At 40.6% G+C, this 23706-nt stretch overlaps 1 protein-coding gene across 5 annotated transcripts in view; it reads left to right on the top strand.

Annotated features, from left to right (window-relative positions):
• The window catches only part of KCNIP1 (potassium voltage-gated channel interacting protein 1), a 131230-nt gene that overhangs the window by 104266 nt on the left and 3258 nt on the right, over positions 1–23706 (top strand). For 2 of the 5 annotated variants that reach the window (XM_035888984.1, XM_009649550.2), the window contains exons 2-5: positions 8573–8697; positions 17884–17953; positions 20654–20724; positions 22888–22995. In XM_035888984.1, coding sequence (XP_035744877.1) covers positions 8573–8697; positions 17884–17953; positions 20654–20724; positions 22888–22995 — 374 coding nt within the window. Of the gene's footprint in view, positions 1–154; positions 171–2967; positions 2984–8571; positions 8698–8940; positions 8962–17883; positions 17954–20653; positions 20725–22887; positions 22996–23706 lie in introns of those variants that run through there. The other 3 variants (XM_009649565.2, XM_009649573.2, XM_009649558.2) reach the window with 3 other exon arrangements.

Here is a 23706-nt window from a genome sequence, read left to right on the forward strand (position 1 = left end):
CAATCTTACAGTCACTGGGAAAGGCAACCCCATGGCACTTGAAGAACCTATCCAATGTCACCTTAAAATTAACAAAAAACAAAGTTGTGTATGGTTGTCACTTTCTTTTGTTAAATTTTTTTCTTACTTTTTTCTAGACCCCGCCCGATGGTTTTACGTGTATCAGAGAGGTAAAATTTAAACCAGTTTGGCTCTATTGGTCATATAATTTTTGTAGCAAAAGTTTTCTTAAGCCAGGAAACAGGTTGCCCCTGGCTGAGTTTATTTCCGCACTGGCAGCAAATAAAATTACATGTACTTGAAAATTGCCCAGTTCCTGGGTAAGACTGCAGCCTAGGGAGCATCCGAGTCCCCTCTGATGAAGGCTGAGGTTCCAGTCAACCTCCAAGTTCCTCTGTTTATCGAGTCAAGTACCTAGCAGTTCAGGGACTCTGTGTGTGAAGTTTGTAGATGGTATCAGTGGGAATTTAAAAAAAAAAAATCATCAGTGAAGCAATTTTCTAACCCTTCTAGTGAGGTTTATTTGCAAATTCACCTTTGAACAGCTGCTTGGAGGAAAGCACTTGTTCCAAAAGCACATTTTCTGCAGCATCCCGGTGGAAAAGCAGAGAAGCACCCAGCAATCCTTCAGTGGATTTCCACCCTTTTCAACAAACTGTTTCCCTTATAAATGTTGCTATAGACATGTGGGAATGTGCAAGGAAAATAGAAAAGAAAAGCTGTCCCAAGGAAGGTCCAGTGCACTGGAAGGACACCCTGCTGTCTCCTACTCTGGAATGGCCAAAGCAGTGCTATCCCTAATAATGAGTAGAGTTAGTGTCTTCAGAAATATTTAAAGTCAAATTTGACATTGTGTAGTTCATGTTCAAGTAATTTTACCTGATGTTAGTTGTGTGCCAGAAAGACATTTTAGAGATACCCATGGACTATTCCTGCACCTCCTTTTTCAGAGTATAGCCTTATTCCCGTTTCCCTGTGTACAACTGTGAAACTAATTAAAGGAGTATAGAGGCAGAGGAAAGTATTTATACATGACCATTGCAAGGATTAACCAGGAAATATTAAACTCTCTCTATTTTGTTTTAATCCCAGAATTTTATTCAGTGTTGGGTTTTCATGTAGCTTTTCTCTGCAGCTGGGGTTGTTCCAGTTTCACGCAGGCAGAACACCCTCGTTAAGCTTGGCTGTCTGTGTAATGGATTTGATGTTGCAGATTTAGTGGTGAAAATGGAGCTGAAAGAGTCAAAGAATCATTTCAGGAAAAGGGAGTGGATATGGAGACATCAATTCCTCTTTGTTTTATTGGCTGGAGAGTCCCTTTGGTTTGGAAATTGATATCTCCAGCCAGGCAATTATATTAATAATAATAATAATTTATTAATAAAGAACTCTTCAAGTTCAATTAAATGTGTTTAATATTTGATACTTCAGTAGGTATCTTAGTGCCATTTTCTTTACTGCTGTTTGCCATGAGACGATTTTAGTTAACCCTTTTTTTAGTATTCATAGATGTGCAGATACATGTTTTTAAGTTCTGTCTGAGCGCTGTCATTCTGGCAACGCCAGTAGGAACAAGCCCACAGGACTCTCGTTATCTGCTGTGCTAGTCTTGTTCATTTGTATTTGCCAGGTGGGGTTGCTTAAAGGCCAACACTTAGATTTTTGTCTTGGTGGAAGCACGTGGAACTGCACAGAAACAGTTTTGACTGTTCGAGACAGTGGAGCTGTGCTTGGTAGCTGCCTTTGCCCTAGGGATCTGGAACCACAGACCTCAAAGAACTTCACAAAAGCACTATTTTCTACTGTTCCTTCTTACACTGCGGGAGGGAACACTGAAGCCAATGTGCAGGGTCTGCATCACTAATACAGCTCTTGCCTGACTCCTGTTCTTGTAACTTTCTGCCGTAATGAGCATTTATGGACTCGGGCCTTTAGTTATGTCTCTTCATGAAATTTTCAAATATTTGCAATTGGTTTCCCATGGGCAGGATCTATTTCCTATGAGATCTGGCCAAGCAAGTATTCTGTCTAGAGATTAATTTCAAAGATGGTGTGGATAAACCAGAGCTAATTTTTTCTTCAGGTCCTCGCTCCTAAAATATAGCTAATGTTTTTTTTTTTAATAAAAGTAAGATGCAGTCTAATAATTCTTGCACATAATTTAATCCTCTCTTGCTGTATTTGTAAAATTACCCATTTCATCTAATCCTTGTCAGTTTTACAATTAACACTGGACACATTAGCTCTATTTCACATCTTGATGTTTTTTCTTTAACAGAAAGTGAATTTATTATAAGTAACATGTTTTCAAAATCCTCCCATTAGCCATGGAGCCTGTCATTACAGAGTTTCACCTTGCAGCCTTTGGAAGCAGGTGACAGGGTCATTTGCATTTTTATTATATCATCATTTACACCCTCCCTTTAAACTATGTTTTAGGCCTTGGGTTGTCCTTGGCCAGCCCAAACAATATAACGAGGTGTTGCTATAGCTCATTTGCCAGGCACATCGCTTGGAAATGCTGTAGTATTTTAGGTGACAACTGTGGGAAAGGTGTTTGTTTCTTGTGTTTCACAAGTGAGTCTGGCCCAGCAAAAACAACCCTGTGCTTCTGTGCAAGATGTTGCTCGTGTAGAGGCAGCTGCCAGCAAGAGGAAGGACGGGCAGGTTAATAAATTTTGGCCCAAAGGCTGTTCAAAACCAGAGCTGAGAAAGCAGCTGGTAAATAACACACAAATTATTCTGATTTTATGGTACCCAAATACAACTTTGGCATTTTCTGTGACCCGCTTAATCTCTTCCGCTTCTGGTGGATCTGAAGAATATTGATTAGGTGGTTTTGTATGGAAAGAGGTCACTGAAGTGAATACTAGAAGACGTGCTGTCAACAGAGGATTTTAGGACTCGCCTCCTGTGCTGTCTGTGGCACATTGCCTGCCCTCTGCTGATAGTGCTGGCAAGTTACTGACTGGGTCTCTAACAGGCATTGCACGTTTAGGAACTGGTTTGGGGCAGTGCCTTAGTTCCTGTAACTGTCCTAGCTGTGCACTACGTTACCTGTGTATTTTTAAGATAAATCGGCAATGAAACAGTGGTTTCCATAATATGGCAGATAAATGTGCCTGTGTCCAGTGCAACTGAAAGATCTGGAAAAGTGAAATATTGGAGCAGGTTGCTTTCCTTCAAAATAAATAGATTTCTTGTCTTTACCATGGGTAAAGGAAGGACTGAATCACACTGCCTGGTTCTGTGATGGAGAGAAGTACCCAGCTGTGGTTGAAAATCTGTTTTCCTCAGTGATGAAGTAGTTTTGTCTGTAGGCATGTAGATGTGCAAGACAGCTTTTACATGAATAGGCTTAAATTACTCCAGTTTATCACTTGGAGAAATGCAAATTATGTTCAGCAAACTTTACAGCAATGAAAAACAAGGCCATTTACAGGCAGTCTAAGTATGGAAATCTTCAAATTGTAAAGATAGCAAAAGGTAAAATTAGAAGAAATATGAAAGGATGTATAAACCAAGCTTTGTTAAGTTATTTCCAAAGTGTATTCAGTTAAAATATTGATCTACTCTAATGAAAATTCATTCTCTGCTCTTGAGCAAGCAGCAGAGAAATGAAATACAATATCTTTCATTAGCAACAATCCATAAAATATGCATGTGCATGCAAGTATATCAAGATTATTTTTCTTTGTAAAGTGAAGCCACTATTTATTTTGTCTGATATACAAAATGTGCCCATCTTATGGGCTAGGCAAAGAGAGATGATGTTTTGCATGAAGATGCAAAATTAGGTAATTATTATAACTTGGATGTACTTTGGAGTAAGATTACCACAGGTGCTTCTACCAAACCCAGAATTTGTACCCTGCTATTAAAGCAGCCATAAAAATATGGCCAGAGGCAAATTCTGAATTAGAAAGTGCTACTTCCCATTCCTCCAGTTTTAAACATGTTGCAAGAAAAACAGCTGAGCAAATGCCACAAGCATGTTCTGCTCTGGCTAGACAGTGTATGTGATCTTCAGTTTAGGACACAACTCACTGCAGCTGTCTGGCATGGAAGGGATTAATCCAGGGATGATTTCAACAAGTACTGGAGCTAAAAAAAAAATATTCAAAAAGAAAATCTCATTTATCAGTACCTGCAAGCAGGAGAAACTTCCTGCTTCAGTTACTGAGTCCACTTAATTGGTAAGCACAGATAACCCCCCACAAAAAAAAAAAATCGTGCTTTGAGATCCAGAAAAATAGGGCCACATTTATTTGCTGTGGTGCAGTGCTCACTCACCAGCTGCATGGGACCCAGATGCTGAGGTGGGTGTCTCCACCAGGCAGGGCAGGACTTAGTTCCAGCTCAAAAGGGGTGCTGTAAGCAACCGCTGTATCGCATCTCTGCTGCGGCTGGTCACATGTGGGGACATGACCCCCCGCATCCCTTGCAGTGGCTGCAATTAGTCCCTGGGTCTGTTTGTGCACTTGCAGATTGAAGGAGAAGAAAATTAACTTTAAACCAGTGGCATGCCTGTTTCCCACACTCAAATCTCTCAGGGTGTTCAGAAAGCTGTAAACAAGGCAAAACTGAGGAAGAACATGACATTAGATAAAATATCTTAATATCATGTTTTCCTAATAAAACTTTACATTTGCATGCATGTATCTATGTATATACAATTTTGCTTGCATTCACCACCATGAAGTGAGCTTCAGTTTAATAAAATTGCAGTGTTACAAATGCAAGGGCTCATATTTCATACAGTGACAGCCCTGAAGGGCTGGGAGGGACTGAACCAGGGTGATAATGAAAATGTAAATAAGAGGAAATACAATATATATGATAAAAGGCAAGGGCAAATGAGGAAGTGACAATCTCCTTTTTTTGTCACCGAGGTTACTGTGGTTAATTTATAGGGTGTCAGAGAATGGAAGAAAAATGTTTAAAAGAGTTGACTGAAGAGAAAATGCTGAAAGGAAACAAATAATGACCAAAAAAACCTTTGTGGGGATGGGGACTATTGAGTTGGAAACCATAGATTTGCACAGAAGTGTCACTTGTGTCCTTAGGTCTCCAGCTACAGGTTCCCCCCTGCTCTGAGGTCTGTGCTGCGCCCACTGTGGGCTTTCGCCAGGAGGGGAGATGGGATGAACAGAGATGTTGCTAAAGGGAAATGGGATAACTGAGAAAAGTTTAAATGTCAATATCTGATGAACACAAGGGAGGGAATGTTTGATCTGTGAGGCCTATTACTGTGAAGCAGTTACGCCTAAAATAAGTTTTATCTTATGAAAACAGGTATTATTGTGAAACACCATGGAAAATAGCTCTTCGATGGCAAGTGATAGACAACATGACCTAATAAGTCTTTCTTGTATTTATTTTCTGCAGTGAGTCTCCAAGAAATGCCCAGGACTGCTCTGTTGCACTGGGGCACGTTCCACCGAAGGAACATTTTCTACTGTTTTTAGAGTGTGTTTACTGCAAAATTGTTGGTATGGTGTCATTTTTTGAGTGCCCCCTTGGCCAGATCTAAAGCTTCACAAGGTTGTGGGGGTTTTTTGTTAAATTTCAAAATACTTCCCTTGGGAAAGGAAGAGGAAGCAGATGAAAGGATTAACCCACAGGGAACCATCAGATCCTCTTCAGAGGCAGAGATTAATGCAGGTTCTGGAATAGAGAGTGGAAAGAAAAAATAGAGTGTCCCTTAGAAAGGGATGAATTTTTCATAATTTCCTTTCTGTAGTTTGTTACGAAGGAGAGAGACACATTTCTCAGCATAGGAAATAGGATCAAATCTACAACAATAATCCGGCTTATTTTTAACATAGAAATATCTGTCCTGTGGGACCAAAGCTCATGAACTCATTGTTGGAAAAACCTATTCTTGCAGGACAAGCTGGAGATGATGAATTGCACTCTATTGAAATAACGATTCACTGAATGAGGCTAGTATTGTCAAAAGACAATATATCATTATTAAATTACAATGTTCACCAAGTAATACTTTATTCAAGAATACTTTGAAAAGATAATTCCAAACCCGTAATTTTGGGTCTGCTCATATAAAGGATATCTGGATAAGCCAGAGAACTAGGATTTTTGAGCTGTAATTCTGCAGATTTTGTTTAAAGCTATCATGGAGCTATAGAGCAAGTTTTCCATGAGTGAGACCTTTATATTTAATTAGTTGGTTTTTAGAATACTATCACAAATTCCAGTAAGTGTTTTGGAAAACTGGTTGCTTAGGAAGTATATGGCAAATAAAATACAGAAAAGATTAGTCATTTCAAAATGCTTTTTGCAAAGAGTGTGACTTTTCTCAGCTGGATATTTCCTGCCAGAGTAGAAACCATGTGAACAGCCGCATTGTAGGAATGTAAATAAAACCAAGTATGAGAATAATCCAACAGGCTGGCTTCCCTCACTAGCCTCACCACTTACAGGAGGCTGCATAGATTATTTTTTTCCCCCCCTCTCTCTGTTGAATTATATTATAGGATATAAAGACTAGATAGCCAGTATTTTACACTTATCTTTTGCATTGACTGGATTTCTAAATAACTTAAAGTGACTCAATGAACAGATGTCAATGAAAAGCTGGGCATGTTTAATTATTTACAGAGCAGAGGAAGGCTCAGACCCTAACTTTCTCGTATACTGCACAGCACAAAATGCGTGGCTTCCTATGGAAAAATGAAACAACTGTCAAGGTCGTGTGTAAATTGTTTATTGCATTGGGAGACAGCAGGGGAAGGAGTCTGGGGTTATGCGCATTTTGTAAAGCTTTTTAGGTAATTTACAGTTAACCAAAGTTAAACAAAAAGGTATTTCCTATACAAGGTATGGATTAGTGATGACTCTCCCTAACCTGACTCTCTTCTAAATGGATTTCCTCTTCCTTTTTTCAACCACTCATTCCCCTTCCTTCATTTTAAGGAATTTCTTCCCCACTTTTTTCTCTCTCTACAGCTTTTTCTGCATTCCTTCATTTTGTGGCGTGTGTTCTCTTTCAAAGAAAATGTCTTTCCCCCCTCATTTTACATTATCTGTTCTTTTTCCTGTAGCAGGCATCCTTTTCCATCTCTTTTCTTCTAACAGGAGCTATAATTTCTAGACTCTTCGTTTTCCCCTTGTGTGGAGAAGGTGTCTCCTTCAGGCCTCTTCTGGCCACTTGCCAGGATTCAGTAATTTTTTCTGCATCATAAACGGTCGTGATACTCTCCTTCTGCCCCATGCTATTACAGTCTTTTACCTTTATTCCCATGCTGTGCAAGGGACCTTGAGCGCAGTATTTAGTCCTGTATTTTCACTGCTCGCGCCCCACAAATGCTGACTGAAACTCCAGACAGGAGATTAGGGGGATGGCTTGTTCTGAATTCACCAATATTTCAAACTGATTTCTTAATATTGAAACAATGAACCGATGTTAATTAGCCATTAACACTCACTTACTTGTGACCTCCCTTAAAAGCATTCATATGTATGTACAGAATTAATTAACTTATGAAAAGATAGCTTTATTCCGGTCTGTTCTTTCACTGAGCCAGTCTGCTCTGAATTCATGCCTTTCCTCCATTTCCTTGCACATTTCTTGTGAAATCCTTGTCTTTCAGCAGGAATTACTATATTATACTTGAGCCCAATAACCTGAAACACTTTTACAGGGAAAAAGTTGTGTGGTTTTGATAATAAGGTGAGTGTTAACTGTTATGCCAAGGAACTTTGGATGTAGATGGGATTTTCATGTCAACCTAAACATGCATCTGGTCCTTGAGGTTTAAAGAATCTCAAACTGACATACACTAAGCATCTGTATATATTTGGGCATTAACTATACTGCTGGGGAAATGGGCTTGACAGGTAAAAACATGCATCAAAAAAGAGGTGAGGTTACGCTAATACAGGATGTGATATGTCTCGAGTATGTTTCTTCCTTGGGGGAGAGTGATCTCTTGGATAAAATGTGCATAAGTATTTTTCATCACTCATCTGTTTCCCCCAAAAGTCCATCTAAGTGTAGGCTGGATTCGTTACAGATTCAGCAACGCTGGACATCATTTGAATTTCTCTTAGGATTCAAGTGACATTTGGTACCTCTGCAGCGAGCTTTTTCGTTAGCACACAGAAGAGGTTCCCTCACTGTTTACCCTCAGTATAATGTCGTTGTCTAATATGCTTAAGCATGTCTGCTCTCTCACTTATATTTGCACAGCTTTTTTTAAAGCCAGTACTTTGAAAGGCCTATTCCTCCGCGCTGTTTCAATATTTAGATAAGAACTATCTGGTGTTGCCTTTTGGAGCAATGTTATCTGCTGCCTGCCCTTCTGTTCTCACCACCAGTTTCAGCTTTGTGAATGGGGAGCTAATTGGCAGCCCAGTAAAAAATGTGAGCTATTGCTTTACTCATATGGCTTTTATTTTGCTTTCAAGAGGTTGAAAACAGTTATCCAGATCAGTTCTGTTGATGGTTTCTTTTTTCTCTAATGCTCTTGAAATCCAGTCTGTCCTATCCATCATGTTAATAGAGCAAAGGTAACAAGCAAAATAAATATTTTCCTGTCTTTTCTTTCAGATAAAATTGAAGATGAATTAGAAATGACTACAGTGTGCCATAGACCCGAAGGACTGGAACAGCTTGAAGCACAAACCAATTTCACTAAAAGAGAACTTCAAGTGCTTTACAGAGGATTTAAAAATGTAAGAACAATACCAAGTCGAGTATGTATGTCCCCACCAGCCTCAACTGCTCAGCTGCATTTTGTATCATTCCCCTGCTAAACATTAGGAGCTTTGTGCTAGATCTCCGCTACTACAGCAAAAATGAGCGCAATCTGCCTCTCCATCTAATATTTATGACACTGTAATCTGCCTAAAACTGGGTTTGGGTGAATATTCAGTACATAATATTCTCATTAAATTTGTTCCCCAAATGTCAGTAAGCCCACTGCAATTTCTTCAACTGTGCCAGTACTTCAAGATAACCCAAAAATGTTTTTATGGTTCCTTATTTAATTCTTGCTGTCAGATCCTCATGTTCAAATGTGAGCTGTACTGTGTGCTTGCAATTAGCTGCCCAGCATGTTGGGGGTTTTTTTATCCTTTCTCTAGCTGGAGAAATCTTGTTCTTGTACGTTACTAGAGCACATTAGGACTATAAGGTCCTGTGTAAGTAGAGAATAAGGCTGGAGTGGCAGGCACCAAAAAGAAATCAAAAGTAAATGGATATCAAGACTGAGGAGACAAGAGAGGCTGCAGATGTAGGTGAAAGCAGGAAACATGCCAGCTGGCACGACTGTGTGTGCGGAGCACCACTGTGCCCCTCTTTGTGAACCAGCGTTCCAGCCATCCTCTCCCTGGTAGCATGGAGTCTGCGGCTCCGTGTGCCTCAGCTTCTAGGTCACCTGCTGCTGCCTCTTAGGGACTCATCATAATAAAAAGAAACAGATAGGGAATTTTGAGGCTATATGGAGCAGATGTTTCATGGACCTTGAAGAATGAATACTCATTACATGGTTGCCTGAGGGTCTGGATTTAGTCACCCAGGTGGTTTGTGCCAGCTGATGTTTTTATGATGATTAATAGATCAGTATCGAGCTAGCTCAATAAATACAGTGTGTTTTTTAAGTTGTCTTGCAGGACAGTGCCAGCATTTCAGCTACTGTCACAGTGAAATGCTGAAATTTCTTGGAAAGAGAAAGTCAAGTCTGTTGAGTAAAAACTTGCCAAAAGAAAGCTGAGCTACCTTAAATACAAGCAGTATTGAGGGAAACCTGCTGGTCATTGAGAAGGGCCTTTTATTTTTGACAGATTCTTGAAATTTGATAGGATCACATCTCCAATGTATACTTGACTTCTCCAAGGAGTCCGGTGGTTTCATCCTTTGTTTCACTGCTCATCTAGGCGAGCCAAGGCATAGCTCAGCTTTCTATATTTTTCTGTTTGGTATATGTGTTGTGTTTGTATAGCCTTTGCTGCACGTAGGTGGTCATTTCATATGCGAAGTTTTGTAACTACTGAAGGCTGATGTTCTGAAACCTCTTCATGTTTTGGGCAGTTAGCAAGAAATCATACAGCTTTTGAGACAGAGCTTGACAAGTTAATGTACAGTATAATGTGACATGACTGCCTACAGTGGGAAAACTAAACTCAGAGAGTTCTTAACTGCCGTGTTTTGCTAAGATCTCTGAAATGCCTTCTGTATTGCTGTGTTTTGTGGGAATCCTACATGGGAGAGCACTGCTCCATGCTGAGAGGAGGAGCTGGCTGTGCCAGCAGCTGCAATGCAAAACAGAGAGGCACCCTTGCAACTCTTGCAGCAGATCTGACATTTACCTCTTGTCCCTCCCAGCTTTGCTATTTCTTTGTAGTACAGAGGCATTACCTCCCAGGGCAAGAACCATGATGGACAAGTGCATTTAACTTGTGACCTAAACCTTTTCCTAAGACCTCACTGAAGGTCTCGGTATTAATTGGCAGTGCTGGTAAGATCTTGCTTTGTATCAGGTTTTTAGGACAAAGCAGTCTGTTTTCCTCCAGCTGCTATGCACACAATATGCATGAAGCTTTAATATTGAAGGTTTAAATTGAAATGAAAGGGCAGCTTTTAGCATTTGTAGCCTGTAAATCATGGTTTCAATAGGATGAGTAATTATGCACAGCAGGCAAACTGACTCAGCTGTTACCATATTTGCTATTGTACCAAACCGTCTGCTTTTTGGGATGATGTTACAGTGCCATCTGGAGATTCAAAATCCCTGTGGGAATACAATCATTTTCCTCCCTCTGGCTTGTACTTACTGCTTGCTCTCGGCGATCGCAGAGTTTAATCATGAGGCAACACCAGGATTATCAACAGGGCCATTTACAGGCACTTGTAATGGACGTGGAGAGAATGGGGCCCTGCTCAGCCTGGCTGCAGTCACAGGAGCTGAAGGTTAGATGTTCATGAACGTGGATGGTGTTTGGCCAATGGCAGTTCAGCGCAGCCTGGGGTAGCCCAGCTGACCAGGGTCCTAATTCTCGGTACTTTTATTCCTGCTCTTTCTTTGTCTCTGAAATTTGTTTCCCTGCTCCCTCCAAACCTTCCCAGTTTCTACCGAGTGTGTCATTGGTCAGGTCTGGTGTTTCTGCACCAGACTGATGGAGGCTTCCACCAAATTAAAATCCTTTGCCACTCCAGAGAAGCAGAGCATGCTAACCAGGCCAGTGTCCTTGCTGCCTGGCCAAATGTCCCCTCTCTCTTTGCCTTTAGCTTTCTTTTCAAGTTGTGGAAGGGTCCTCTTGTCCACCATCTCTTGATGCCAGGACCAAAAGTTCACTATTATCTTAGCAGTTATCTCTGTCCCCAAGGTGCGTTCTGTGTTATGCAGAAGGGTCTATTTTGCACCTTGGAGGTAGCTGCTGTAGGCTGGAGCCAGATTAACATGAGGCATTTGGCCTGACTGCTTTGGCTGTGGTTCTGCAAAAGCAAGCTAACAGACACTACAAAAACCCAACAGAATCTCTGGTGGATCTTGCCTTGGTTTAGCTTAACAAAATAAAATGTGATACTTTCTGCCTTTAATATCAGGAGAGAGAATTGTTTGAGCTGAAAGGCAATATCAGCACAGGAACAAAATGGCCATGAATAGGCATAGGCTGGAATTAGAAGAAAGTTTCCACACCCTGGAAGAGTAAAGTTTGGTGAACAATTATGGAACAGGAAGATGGAGAATGAGAAACTATTTTTGAGATTAAAACTGATGAATCGATGACTAATGAAGTGATCAACAACGACAGAGGTTTGAGCTCAGTAATTCAATACCTCCCATTTAGACCATGTTTATAATGGCTTGCATTCTTTGGAATTGAGTGCATGGATTTAAAAGGATTGGGATTTTTATGGGATTTTTTTCTCAATTTCGGGGGGGGGCTGTGCTGTTAGGGGAAATGGTTCTTAGTTGCAAGGGATAATTTTCTAATACTAAATCAGAAAATGGACAAACCAAATAATTGAGGGGCTGTTGGAGACATCCTTACCTTGATTTAGTGTGAGTATTTTAGCAAATCTGTAATGGAGTGTAGTGTAAGATGTAATAATCTGTAGCAAATCAGGCTTTTTTCAGACTAAAGCAAGCAGTATGAGCAAGATAGATATGTTCTGATACTTTATTAATCCCCAAAATATCTCCAAAGTGGAAGAATGTAGTAAGAGCAACAAAACACATGGGATGTGTGAATGCAAATCTGGATTGTGGATCTTGAAGGAGAATATATTAGAGTTCCCATTTAGACCATGTTTATAATGGCTTGCATTCTTTGGAATTGAGTGCATGGATTTAAAAGGATTGGGATTTTTATGGGATTTTTTTCTCAATTTGTGGGGGGGGGCTGTGCTGTTAGGGGAAATGGTTCTTAGTTGCAAGGGATAATTTTCTAATACTAAATCAGAAAATGGACAAACCAAATAATTGAGGGGCTGTTGGAGACATCCTTACCTTGATTTAGTGTGAGTATTTTAGCAAATCTGTAATGGAGTGTAGTGTAAGATGTAATAATCTGTAGCAAATCAGGCTTTTTTCAGACTAAAGCAAGCAGTATGAGCAAGATAGATATGTTCTGATACTTTATTAATCCCCAAAATATCTCCAAAGTGGAAGAATGTAGTAAGAGCAACAAAACACATGGGATGTGTGAATGCAAATCTGGATTGTGGATCTTGAAGGAGAATATATTAGAGTCTGTCTGTGGTCAGCTAACTTAATACCTCTAGTTTAGCAAACTGTGACCCTCCCAAGTACCCCTTTTCATGTTCTGTCCAAGTTAGCTGAGAACAGTCTGATGGGCAGGTTATGTTTAGCCTGACTTCAGGTCTGCTGCTGATCCCTGCTTGTCCACATTGCACATCTTTGAAAGCAATCAATGTAGTTAATTTCTGATGCCAGCAGAAGAAAGAACAGCAAGTGCAACGTTTATTTAATTTTATTTATTTTTTTTATGTGGATTCAGTTCTTTTGTGGTTTAGTATTTTAAAAGTCTGAGACAGTAGATTCATATATATGCCTCGTGCTGTCAATGCCAGTGCTCGATAGTTAGGTTTTGGAAAATGAGGGGTTGTTTCTGTGCTTGACAACAATACCAAAAAACGTTTGCTGTTCTTGTTGGACGTTTTAAAAGAATTCATAGGTTGAAGAAATGAGAGGTGTTCACCTGAAATCTAAAACCCTGGTATCAGAGGAAGGCCTTACAAATGTTATGGTAAAGGACCGTGCTTTTTTGTACTGCCAAGAAATTTTTCTTGAATGAGTAAACCTTTGTCTTCAATGGAATTTAAACTGACACTAAGCTTACCTGCTCCTTTTTGCAAGAGAGATTTCTTTTGAGTCAGCTGTATTAAGTCGTACTGTAGCACTAATGAGGCCTCTTGAGCATTATTTGACTCTTATAAAAACAAAATTGTGATCAATTAAGTGCAAATGAATTGGTACTAGCATATGTGTCTGAAAGCAATCCAGTTATAGAGAGCTAAACAGGCTGATCAATGTCAGCGCTGCCTTTCCCCAGCACTCCTGGTGGTTTGATGCAAACTTTCATTTGGCTTCCAGATGGAGCATCAGAAGCAATAAGGATCATGTGGAAATTCAGAAAATGTAATCAGGCACAATGGCCAAAACTGTTACATGAGACTGTGCCTCTGTGGGGAGAGCGCCTGCAGCAGCAGCCTCTCCTCTGCGCCTGCCCTTCGCAGACTTAAACCTCATTCTCAGGGTTGCTAGTGGCGGGCCACGGCTCTTAGTAAACAAGGGCTACTAATATAACGTTGTGGAAAGTACAGAGAAAATAATGACTAGTCCCTACATTTATAAACTGTCTTTAAACATGTGAAGTGGTGGTTCTTAGTGAAGATAATTTCTCAAGATGATAGAAAGAAATACATCCTCACTTAGTGTGTTTAGCCAGTAGCACTATGCTGGAAAGGGTGGTTAGGTGCTGTGCTAGGCTTGGCTCTAAAAAGAATGACACTGTGGTCAAATACTCTGAAGTTCTGCAAAGGCCCAGTGTGGGTCTTGGAGCAGCAGCAGTGTTCCAGTGACCGAGGAGAAAATTTCTACCCAAGAATGGCTGTTGATAAGGTACTTGGTCTGGCCCATGATTAAAAGACACCATTAATAAATATCAGATTATTTATTTAATGTATATTAAATTACAAGCTTTAGGAAACACAAACTTAGTTTTACGGTAGCTATTACCTTCTATTAATTATTCTTCTTTTAATGATTTCTAGCTTATTAGAAGTGGCACAAATAGATGAAAAAGTAGCCACTTTTCTCATGACAAAGAAACCAGGCAATGCTGTTTTATTAGGAGCTTTGGAACGTTATGAGGATGCTCATCTAACCAGGAATTTTGCCATACAGAATTAGAAAGTTTTGTTAGTTTTGTCTGTAAATGAAAAACCAAGGTCTGGTCCTGCAGCCACTTGCTTTAGATAGCCCATTTGGTCTTTTCAACCCCTTGCTGTGGAACAAGCCTTGAACACTGATGCTGGAGAAGGGGCGGTGCCGTCGAGGTCAAGACCACAGTGCCAGGTTTGGGTTTTATCTGAGACACTTAAACATAACCTGTGGAAGGACAGTTGTCGGGATGTGAAGACATAGAGTAAAAGATAATTTCAGGGCTTTTCAAGCAACAAATTATTGTTTATTTAGTTCAAATCTATCCCAAATCACTGATGGTTTTCTACCGAAATAGTGGGTAGAAGACAGCAGGATTTCTTCTGCATTGGAGGAAGGAACTCTGATCCAATCACCCTAATTTCAATAGCGAACAGGTATGTGATTAGGAACTGCATCTAATGTCACCTGAAGTACACCTCCTTGCTCTCCTATGACTTGCACAGGATAAAGTGATTTCTCTTGTTCATTCTGTTTTCTGTGGTTAGTAAATGCACATCAGCAGCAGGTGATGCCTGGCAGATCAGAGGCTTGAAAAAAATGCCTTTTTTCCTTTATAGGCTTTTCATGGTAGAAGAATTTCTTGTCAAAGTCCTTTTTGTTCTTAAAAGGTATCTAAAGAACTCATCAATAAATAAGTCATTGGCTTGAATCTTCCTCCAGCTTTTTGTGTCACCAGTTCAAAGGGATTTTCTTAGACTTCCTAAGTTTTCTCATCTCAAATTCAGCAACCTGTAATGCTACCAAAATAAGCATTTCTGTGTCTTGGATCTGCAGTGGGGTGTAACACGCAGTGAGCATATGCGTCTGCGGCAGCTCCGGGCTGCTGGTAGTGAGTAGCTATGGCGGTACTGGCTTCTGCCCTGCTTTGCAAACCTGCCTAGGGCCGTGACACACACTCCCAAGCCTGTTCTTTAATGAAGTCCAGGCCAAGCACAAACTTATAGGGACATTAGGGAGTTTCCACCCCAACAGCATCGTGTGGTGTAGCAGGCATATTCCAGGTAGTGTAACATGGCAGTTTGGATGTAAAGGCTGTGCAGCTGTGTCTTCTTTCAGTCATTTCTGTTCAACCCCAAGCTTGCTTGTGCTACTGCAACATCTAAATCTGCAGCAAGGTGTGGCTCTCCTGGATGTGTTAGTGCAGAAGAATGAACTCCATTACTTTAGAGGGTAAGTCCAGGAGGAAAATGTGATATACTGCCTGAAAAGTAGCTAGTGTTAGCCAGTAGACTGGATTAGTCTTAGCATTATTGAAAAGATCTGGAAGACATTTTCCATCCCATTTTTCCAATAATTCCAACTAGGATTTATTAGGAAAAGAACAGAGAAACAGGGAGAGAATACTATTATGCTGCAGGACTAATGAACAGTGTACTGGCATCTTGAACGTGGCTTGTAATTCTGGGCTGCTGTCTCAAAAAGGGTACGGTGGAAATAGAAAGGTGCAGAGAAGGGATGGTCAAAGGATGCTCAGTGCCTTCCATGCTTCTCAGGGTGGGATGCTTCAGCCTGGGAAAGAGATAACGAAGGGATGATTTACAAAATCACAAGTGGCAGGTAGAAAAAGCATTGGGATCAACTGTTTTCTCTCCATATATGTATAGGAATTCAGGGCTATTGGGCAAGGTAGCAGGAGTCAGGTTGCAAAAATTGAAAGCTGGTGATTCCTTGTGCAAAGGGTTATATATGTGTGAAACTATGTGCTGAAGGACCTGTATTAAAAGGGGACAGCAATCATAGTGTGACACAGAAAGAGGAAGTGTACTGCCTGTAACGGATGAACTTTCTTGATCCCAAATCTGGCCTTCAGCTTAATCACAAGCATCAAACCAAGATATATGCACCAGTTTCGTGAGAGAGTCTGAGTTGACATACTCAGATAATCCATCTTCAGCACATCCTCCCAGGAGTGGCACTGCTCTTGCTCCCTCTTCCCTCCACCTGACGTGCTGCCTCAGCTGGGGCTAAGGAATTTAAATTGCTGTGAATGGGGTCAAATGCCTACAGGGGGGACAGACCTTCGGTGTCTCTGCCAGTTGGTATTTCTGAATGTGGGAGAAAGCTGACTTCTCTATATCTGTAATTCTGTGCTCGGTGAAAAAGGATCAGTGCCATGCTTATATTACTGTTTTGCTTTGATATAGTTTTCAAGATTGGTTGATAGGCAAATCTGTGAGGAAGATTGTTATCAACTGGGAAATACTCTATATAATTGAAAACTTCACCTAGTCAGATAGCAGTGCCCGAGGCTCTCCGTGACGCTTGAATGTGTGTTATAACAGCACTGAGCTGCTGGGGGGAGTGGTAAAGCACCATAGTTAAGCAAAATTTGCTCTTGAATTTTACTTGAATTGTCCAAGTAATTTAAGTTTTAAAAATGGGTTGAGAGTAAGGAAACAGGATTCACAAAACTGAGACAGTTTTTGTGCCATTTTTCTCCTGTCTCTTCCATTGCCTGTGGTCCTGAATCCTGTTGGGTAAGACCCCAGGACCTCGGTTCAGATATCACTTACAGGATAAAGCACCTGGTGGCCCAGCTCCTCGTACCTGCCACATGTCCTTTTTCATGGGTGCTGTCCAGACTCTGCAAACATGCCTAGGGAGCACCTCCTACCCCAAACTACCATAATGGCTTGGATTTTGCTCCACTGTAGCAGAGCAAGCGCAAGCCCTCCAGGCAGGGATCCCCTTTTCCCTTCTTGAATGCCACCCCGTGGGGCTAGTTAGTAGGTCAGGAAGTTCAGGGCAGAAAATCTGCCATCCTCTTCCTAAGTGTTTGCCCTTATTTGAAGCAGCCAAAAGTGAAATGAAAAGCCTTACATTCTAGTACCAGAGCTTAAAAATAAAATAACCCCACAGATTGCCAGGTTACAAAATTTGCGTGGGCAGTCTGGCTTCTCAGAAGTTTACAGAAGATTGAGCAGATAAACAGGTTAAAAATGATCTGTTTTTTTGCAACCTATTACTAATGCTTGGTTGTAATGACTTTCAAGTGTAGTATGTACTGTTAGCCTCCATGGAGCTGGTGTCAGGTATCTGGCTACGGTCTTCTTCTGAGGATTAATGAATTCATATATGTGGAGGCATCGGGCAGGGAAGTGTTAGCTGGCACTAACATTGTTTGTAATTATTAGATGAAAGCTTCGTATGACAGCAGGCATGAGCTGCCTTTCTAGGTTGTCCTATAAAGCAGCAATTAAACACTGCTGAAACCACTGTTAGAAATGTTAATAATGGTGAACCGTGTCTATGAGATGCCTAAGATGAAATTGAAGCCTGAATTATTTTAATTTCTTCAGCTGCAGTCTGTGCATCCAGAGCACTGTGAGAACAGGAATGTGATTTGTTTAATTGCTCTCTTCGGGCTTGTAGGGTTTTGCAACTGAACCTTTACAGAGCTGGGGGTTTTTCTTGACTTTTTTTTTTTACTTTTTTGGTTTTCCAACAGGAATGTCCTAGTGGGGTTGTTAATGAAGAGACATTTAAACAGATCTATGCACAGTTTTTTCCTCACGGAGGTAAGCAGACTACTTTGTGTTCATCGGGTTTATTGAAGCATGCCTTAACATTCATTACTGCCAGCTGGCTGCAAAGCTAATTCAGATAATCTGTGCAAGAAATGTGAATTTGAGCTTACGCTTTGCAGGGTCTTAAGCAGAAACACAAACACCAAGGTAATAAAATTAAGTTAGGCCCTTTGAACAGTTACTTCACAAGAACATAGGCAAACCCACATTAAAGATTGCCCCTAGTTGGCAGCTCTGTATTCCCTAAGTCTGAAATAGAAACTCGGGATTGGTGGGGGTTTTTTGTACGGACTTTCTGGATGGCAGAAAGCTAAATCACTTCGCCTCAGCATGTTTTTGCTTCCCTGCTGTTGGACTGCTGTGCATGTAGTATCTAGCACAGAAGAGTCCCAGACTCATTTTGGCCTGCAAATTAATCTAAACCTCCCTAAAATTCTTAAAGCAGTTCTTAGTTGATGTGTGAACTCCTAGCTGCCTGAAATGATCATTTTTGGTGTTTGCGTGAATAAGATAGGGCCACATCATTTATTGGAATATTATAGTATTGTATTAAACCTCTCAAATAATGTATGTTCTTCCCTTTTAAAAACATCATGAATCTATATGTTCTTCTAACTGGATATGTTCTGCAGTGATACTCTTCTCAAATTGCAAGAAATGAGTCAAGTGTTTTTTCAATTAAATGTGAAGACAAAACGCGTTATGCTTATGTTTTATAACATGTGTGACCTCAAAGGTGTACACCTTTAAAAAGTTTACATTAAATTTCGGTATGGACTCAATGATCTCCTGTTGTGGTTGCTTTTGGTTTTGTTATAAAAAGCAACCAGTCTATTTCTTTTTTTTAACAAATGTGCAAAAATGTAAGTATTTGTATTCTTACTGTGTTTCTGGATGTGTTTTGTGTTCTCAACCTAAGTTCCAGTAAGTCCAAGGAACTCCAGTTACCCCAAGTAACTGCACTAACTCCCTTAAGTGACATGCTTCAGGTGATTCTTTCTTTCCCGTGTGTGAAAAACAATTAGGCATAGAAACTTCATCTTTTCATGGATAGATAATTTTTTTCCCCTCTACTGAGGCTGACAGAGACTTGCCTTTTTTGTGTGTGTGTCCCATTCCCTTGAAATGTGATTCTGCCTTGGTTAATGATGATGGTAGTACAACCATGCTTAATAATAAATCAGTTTAATGGCAGATGTGATTTTGTATTTTACATTGTTTTCCTTCACTTGGTTTCCAAAGTGTTTGAATAACCTTAGTGTCATAAATCGTAAGATTTCAGATTCCTCAGAGATTTTTGCACTTTTATGGCTCTCTCTACAGATAAACTTGTACATCCCAGAGGTAGTAAAATAGCTCTGAATTATAAAAACTTTGTGTGGTGTCATCCCAAGCTTGTGATATTTTTGTTACATAGGGCTCCTATCCTCAACAAGTTTTCATTTTTGCTAATCTGTCATCAAATGATACCAGTGATCTAGTATTTCTTAATGTACCTCATACCCTAATGAAATAAGACCTCTACTTTAATATTTTTAGTTCATTGATTAGTTTTGTATAATTAGCTTTTAGTAGGGCTGTCCCATAAGTAATTCTGTGGTTTTCTTCTGGAACCATTTTATTTCAGAATCCTTCTCTTAAAAATGTAGCAGACAATTTTTTTTTCCCTCCAGTCCAATGTATTCTGTCCTTATGGATGACAGTAACTTAAGTATTTGATTTTTCTGCACACTATTACACTTTCCTGGATTTGAATTAATACGAAAATATTTAATCACTTCATAGGGATTAGAGCAAAGAGATGCTGGGTCATAGCACAGGGCACCAGGCTTCACCTGAATACCCATACACTGAGTATGAAGACTCAGGCTTGACTAATGCTGTGTGCTAGAGGCAAAGAATAGAAGAGAAAAAAGTGCATGGCTGCTAGAATAGCAATGAAATAATTAAGGGAATTTAAGGTCAGTTCCTTCCATCTTGAAAAGTCGGGCTCTAGTAATACAGAGAGCAGCGTGAATTGCCTCCAGAGCAGAGAGCAGGCCAGTGAAAGTCATAAGGTCATAGATCTATTTGATTTTTTTTTTTTCTGCATACCATTATTGGTTTTTTCCAGTTAACAGCCATTCTTCACATGGCCACAGAAACTGTTCTTCTCAATAGGAAAGATTTTCTAAAACCAGTAGTTTAAGATTCAAAAACCTGAAAATATGCTTCGGATGAGATCGCTCTTTAACAGTCATGGGCCAAACTCAAGTTACTGGAACTAGACCCTTCTGAAGCTGGGCAGTGCCTGGGGATCTCTGCTGTATCTCACACAAAGCGAAAGGTAGAGGAAGGAAGCATGCACACATGCTGCAATCACTCTGGTGCTTTTGCTGTGTTTCCCACCAGAGCTAATACTCCATGTGCCCCAGAGACACTCTTGGGAGGGTTTTGTTGCTCATTCTTTCAAGTACAGCCCCATAATCCAGATCATTTCTACTGTAATAAAAGCTTTGACATTTCCAGGCTGTTTTAAGGGAGGGTGTGGGGAGTATGCAAGTCCAGGTTAACACTTACTAGTTCATAGAATATCTGGCAATGTTACAAGGCTGGTTTTTATACAAAAGGAAAATAAGGTCATGAATGTTGTTTAGAGCCATTGGTGTATAATGAACTGTTGTACCAATCAGTGCCCTTTTTGTTTTACAGATGCTAGCATGTATGCACATTATCTCTTTAATGCTTTTGACACTGCACAAAATGGCTCCGTGAAGTTTGAGGTAATTGTTTTGCATCCTCCTTTGCTGCTTCTTTCTCAGTTCTGTGTTTTTAAGCTTCTCCATCCGTTCTTCATTGTAAACTAGTAGGACTTGCTGAATTATGGGTTAGAGGTTTCAGTCTAAAAATCAGTTGATATTTTAAAATCTGGTTCACCTTAGTTTGTGCGGATGGAGTTGCATGTTTCCTTTCACTAAAGAAACATACAGATCACATTATTCAGTACCACGGGGAGAAATTGCAGAGATTTATGTAACAAAGAGGAAAGGTTGAGGACAGTCACATCCAGTGATTTGCACAGATAATTTGGATGTCAAAGAAAAGCCAGTATATTTTGTGTCATCTTCAGTCATCATGCATTGCAGGCTTACAAATGTATGTTCCTGGAATATGGGAGTTTTTTAGCTTATTTGATATATTGAACAAGCATCTCCAGTACTTCGTTCCTAGGGAAACCAAATCCACCCTTTCACTAAAAAGCTTGTTGCTGTGGCTACAAATAGCCATCCTTCAAGCTCACACATATAGTTGGAGTGCAGCAAAGGGGTATGTTAAGTCATACACCTGTGGAGGATGAACTTCATAATTTTGAAGACAGTTTACTGTGATCATAAAACTAGAAATCCTAGACAGTCTTGCATTTGCTATCTTATGTCTAATAACTCCAGTAATTTCCAGGTAAGACTGAAAAATTAGTTAATCTATCAAATGTAAAATGGGAATGTTACCATATATATATGTGTGTCTGTAGTGACGGCTGCAGTGGGAGTTTCACATATAGCAGCTACTCAGTAGTTAGAGACTTCCAGAAAACTAAACAGACTGAGATGCAGCAAACTGCTTAGATAAGTTTGGGGTTTTTTTTAAAAAAAAGTGCTGAGCTTTCCTCTTTCCTTCCTGGCAAACCTGTCTATTTAGTGGTTGCCAAATATAAGCGGTTTGTCCCCTTTTTTTGTATTGTTCAGCAAATTCAAATTCCTCTGAGCCTCGGGAAGAAGGACCAAAAGTTTCTAAGGAGCGATGCACTGCCCCATGCAGAGCTAATGGAGATAACATAGGAAGGGCTAAGTACGTTAAAGGAAGTATCAGGAACTGTATAGCTCTGTTAGCTTGAAGCTCTGCCTGTACTATAAATCCCTGTAGTGATGCTACTTACAATGCCTGAGTCACCGTGCAGTATAAGCGATAAATCAAAGCTATTGGAAGCAATAACTTTCCCGTACACAAAACATACAATTAAAATGTTGTGCCCCAGACTGAGTAATTAGTGGTGGGAATCACATCTGGTCAAGTCTGACGATTTTGCCAGAGAACAAAACCTGTATTGGAGGAGTTTGGGATCTTTCTGTCTCTCTCTCAAGGTGGACACAGAGAAAATGCTAGATTTTCTTCCTCCTCCTTCACTAGTACCCTTGGTCTGGTAAGAAAGCACCAGCTACCACTGCTGCAGTTAGAATCCAGCTGTGTTTAACCAGACAGCAGCAGTCTGAGTGTCTCCTTGCAGCACACCATTTCTAGGAGGGAAATTGCCGCTGGAACATCTCACAGTGCTCGTAAAAACCAGAGATGTATTTTGCCATACTTGCGTTCATGCAGTATTTAGCATTTAGAGCATGATAAATTTGGATGGGGAGCGAGGAAAGTGTCCCAGCTTCTGGCCTTGAGCATACTGTGCTGTTCCTGGCACAGTCCAAGGAGCCAGAGCAGCCACTGTCCTATTGACTTCAGGATCTAAGTCTGCCTGACTTGGACTGGTTCTGCTATTATGCCCATGCTGTTTTCGCACCCCTCACTCCAGAACTTAGGAGAGTTTAAGGCTGCAGCACCCATTAGATCTTCCTGCCTTTCCAGCCTTGCTAAGCTGCCTAACCCATATCATAAGCTTGGCCTTTGCAGTGGCTGCAGTTGAGTACTTGAGGACTTTTCTGATTTTTGTGGTTACCTCATACACATTTATTAGTGTGACAATTCTCAGATCATCTTAGTGGATGCTGTGTTCATTGAGTTTGGTCAGAGAGGACACATTTCTGGAAGAGGGAGTCAGAAGATTGATAACCATATGCTCTATCCTAAAAAGATAAGTCTTATGACTGGCATTATATAAAGAAGGTGACTTAGAAGAGGATGTTAAGAAAATTCACATTTCTCTCTCTGCCTTGAACCAGGATTTTGTGATGGCGTTGTCCATTCTGTTGCGGGGAACTGTTCATGAAAAGCTAAGATGGACGTTTAATCTCTATGACATAAATAAGGATGGCTATATAAACAAGGAGGTAAGGGTGTTTGACAAATGTTGATTTCTGAAGAGAGCTGACTGTTGCACAGCACAATTAAATTTGCATGCAGCTAATTAAATGCAAATCAGAGTGGACTTGAACATTTATTTGTGTCTAAGTAAAGTCACGCAGTGGTCTTATATTCCATGATTTTGTAGACATATTTTCGTATATTGTAGTGCCTTTAATGGATTGCTTTAGCCATGAACAAAATCCTAGTTACATGAGCAACACAACTTGTGCGAAGGGGAGGGTGACGGTGACGATACCTACTTGGTGACTGAAGCACAAGGGAGGCACAGTGTGGGCTCACCTGAAGCACTGCAAACTCCCAGTACAACTCCCAAATCCTGCATTATCATCTGGTTTTGTCTTCTTATCTGCTATTGCTTGTTCCCTTTGTGGGGCGCCTTGGTTTTGAGTATGGTAACCTGAATATTTTGCAAATACATCTTGGTCTATCTTCTCAAAATTATTGTGCGTGCCTGGAGGGTTTGTGCTTACTGGTGCTGTTCATGGAGGCGTGTGGCAGTTTGTGCAAAGTGTGGAGAAGGGCTGGGTTCCCAGAATGTCCCTGGCCCTGGAGGAGGCTCTGGGGCAAGGTTGGTGCCACAGTGCTCAGGACTGAGTATGCTGCTAGCAGCCCAGCCAGCACCATCCCCAGCAGCTGCCATGTCAGGGCACGCGTCTTGCAAAGCTGCCTGGCCA

This window comes from Egretta garzetta, unplaced genomic scaffold (assembly GCF_000687185.1).
Source record: "Egretta garzetta isolate BGI_Z169 unplaced genomic scaffold, ASM68718v1 scaffold60, whole genome shotgun sequence".
In the NCBI taxonomy this organism is placed as follows: Eukaryota; Metazoa; Chordata; class Aves; order Pelecaniformes; family Ardeidae; genus Egretta; species Egretta garzetta.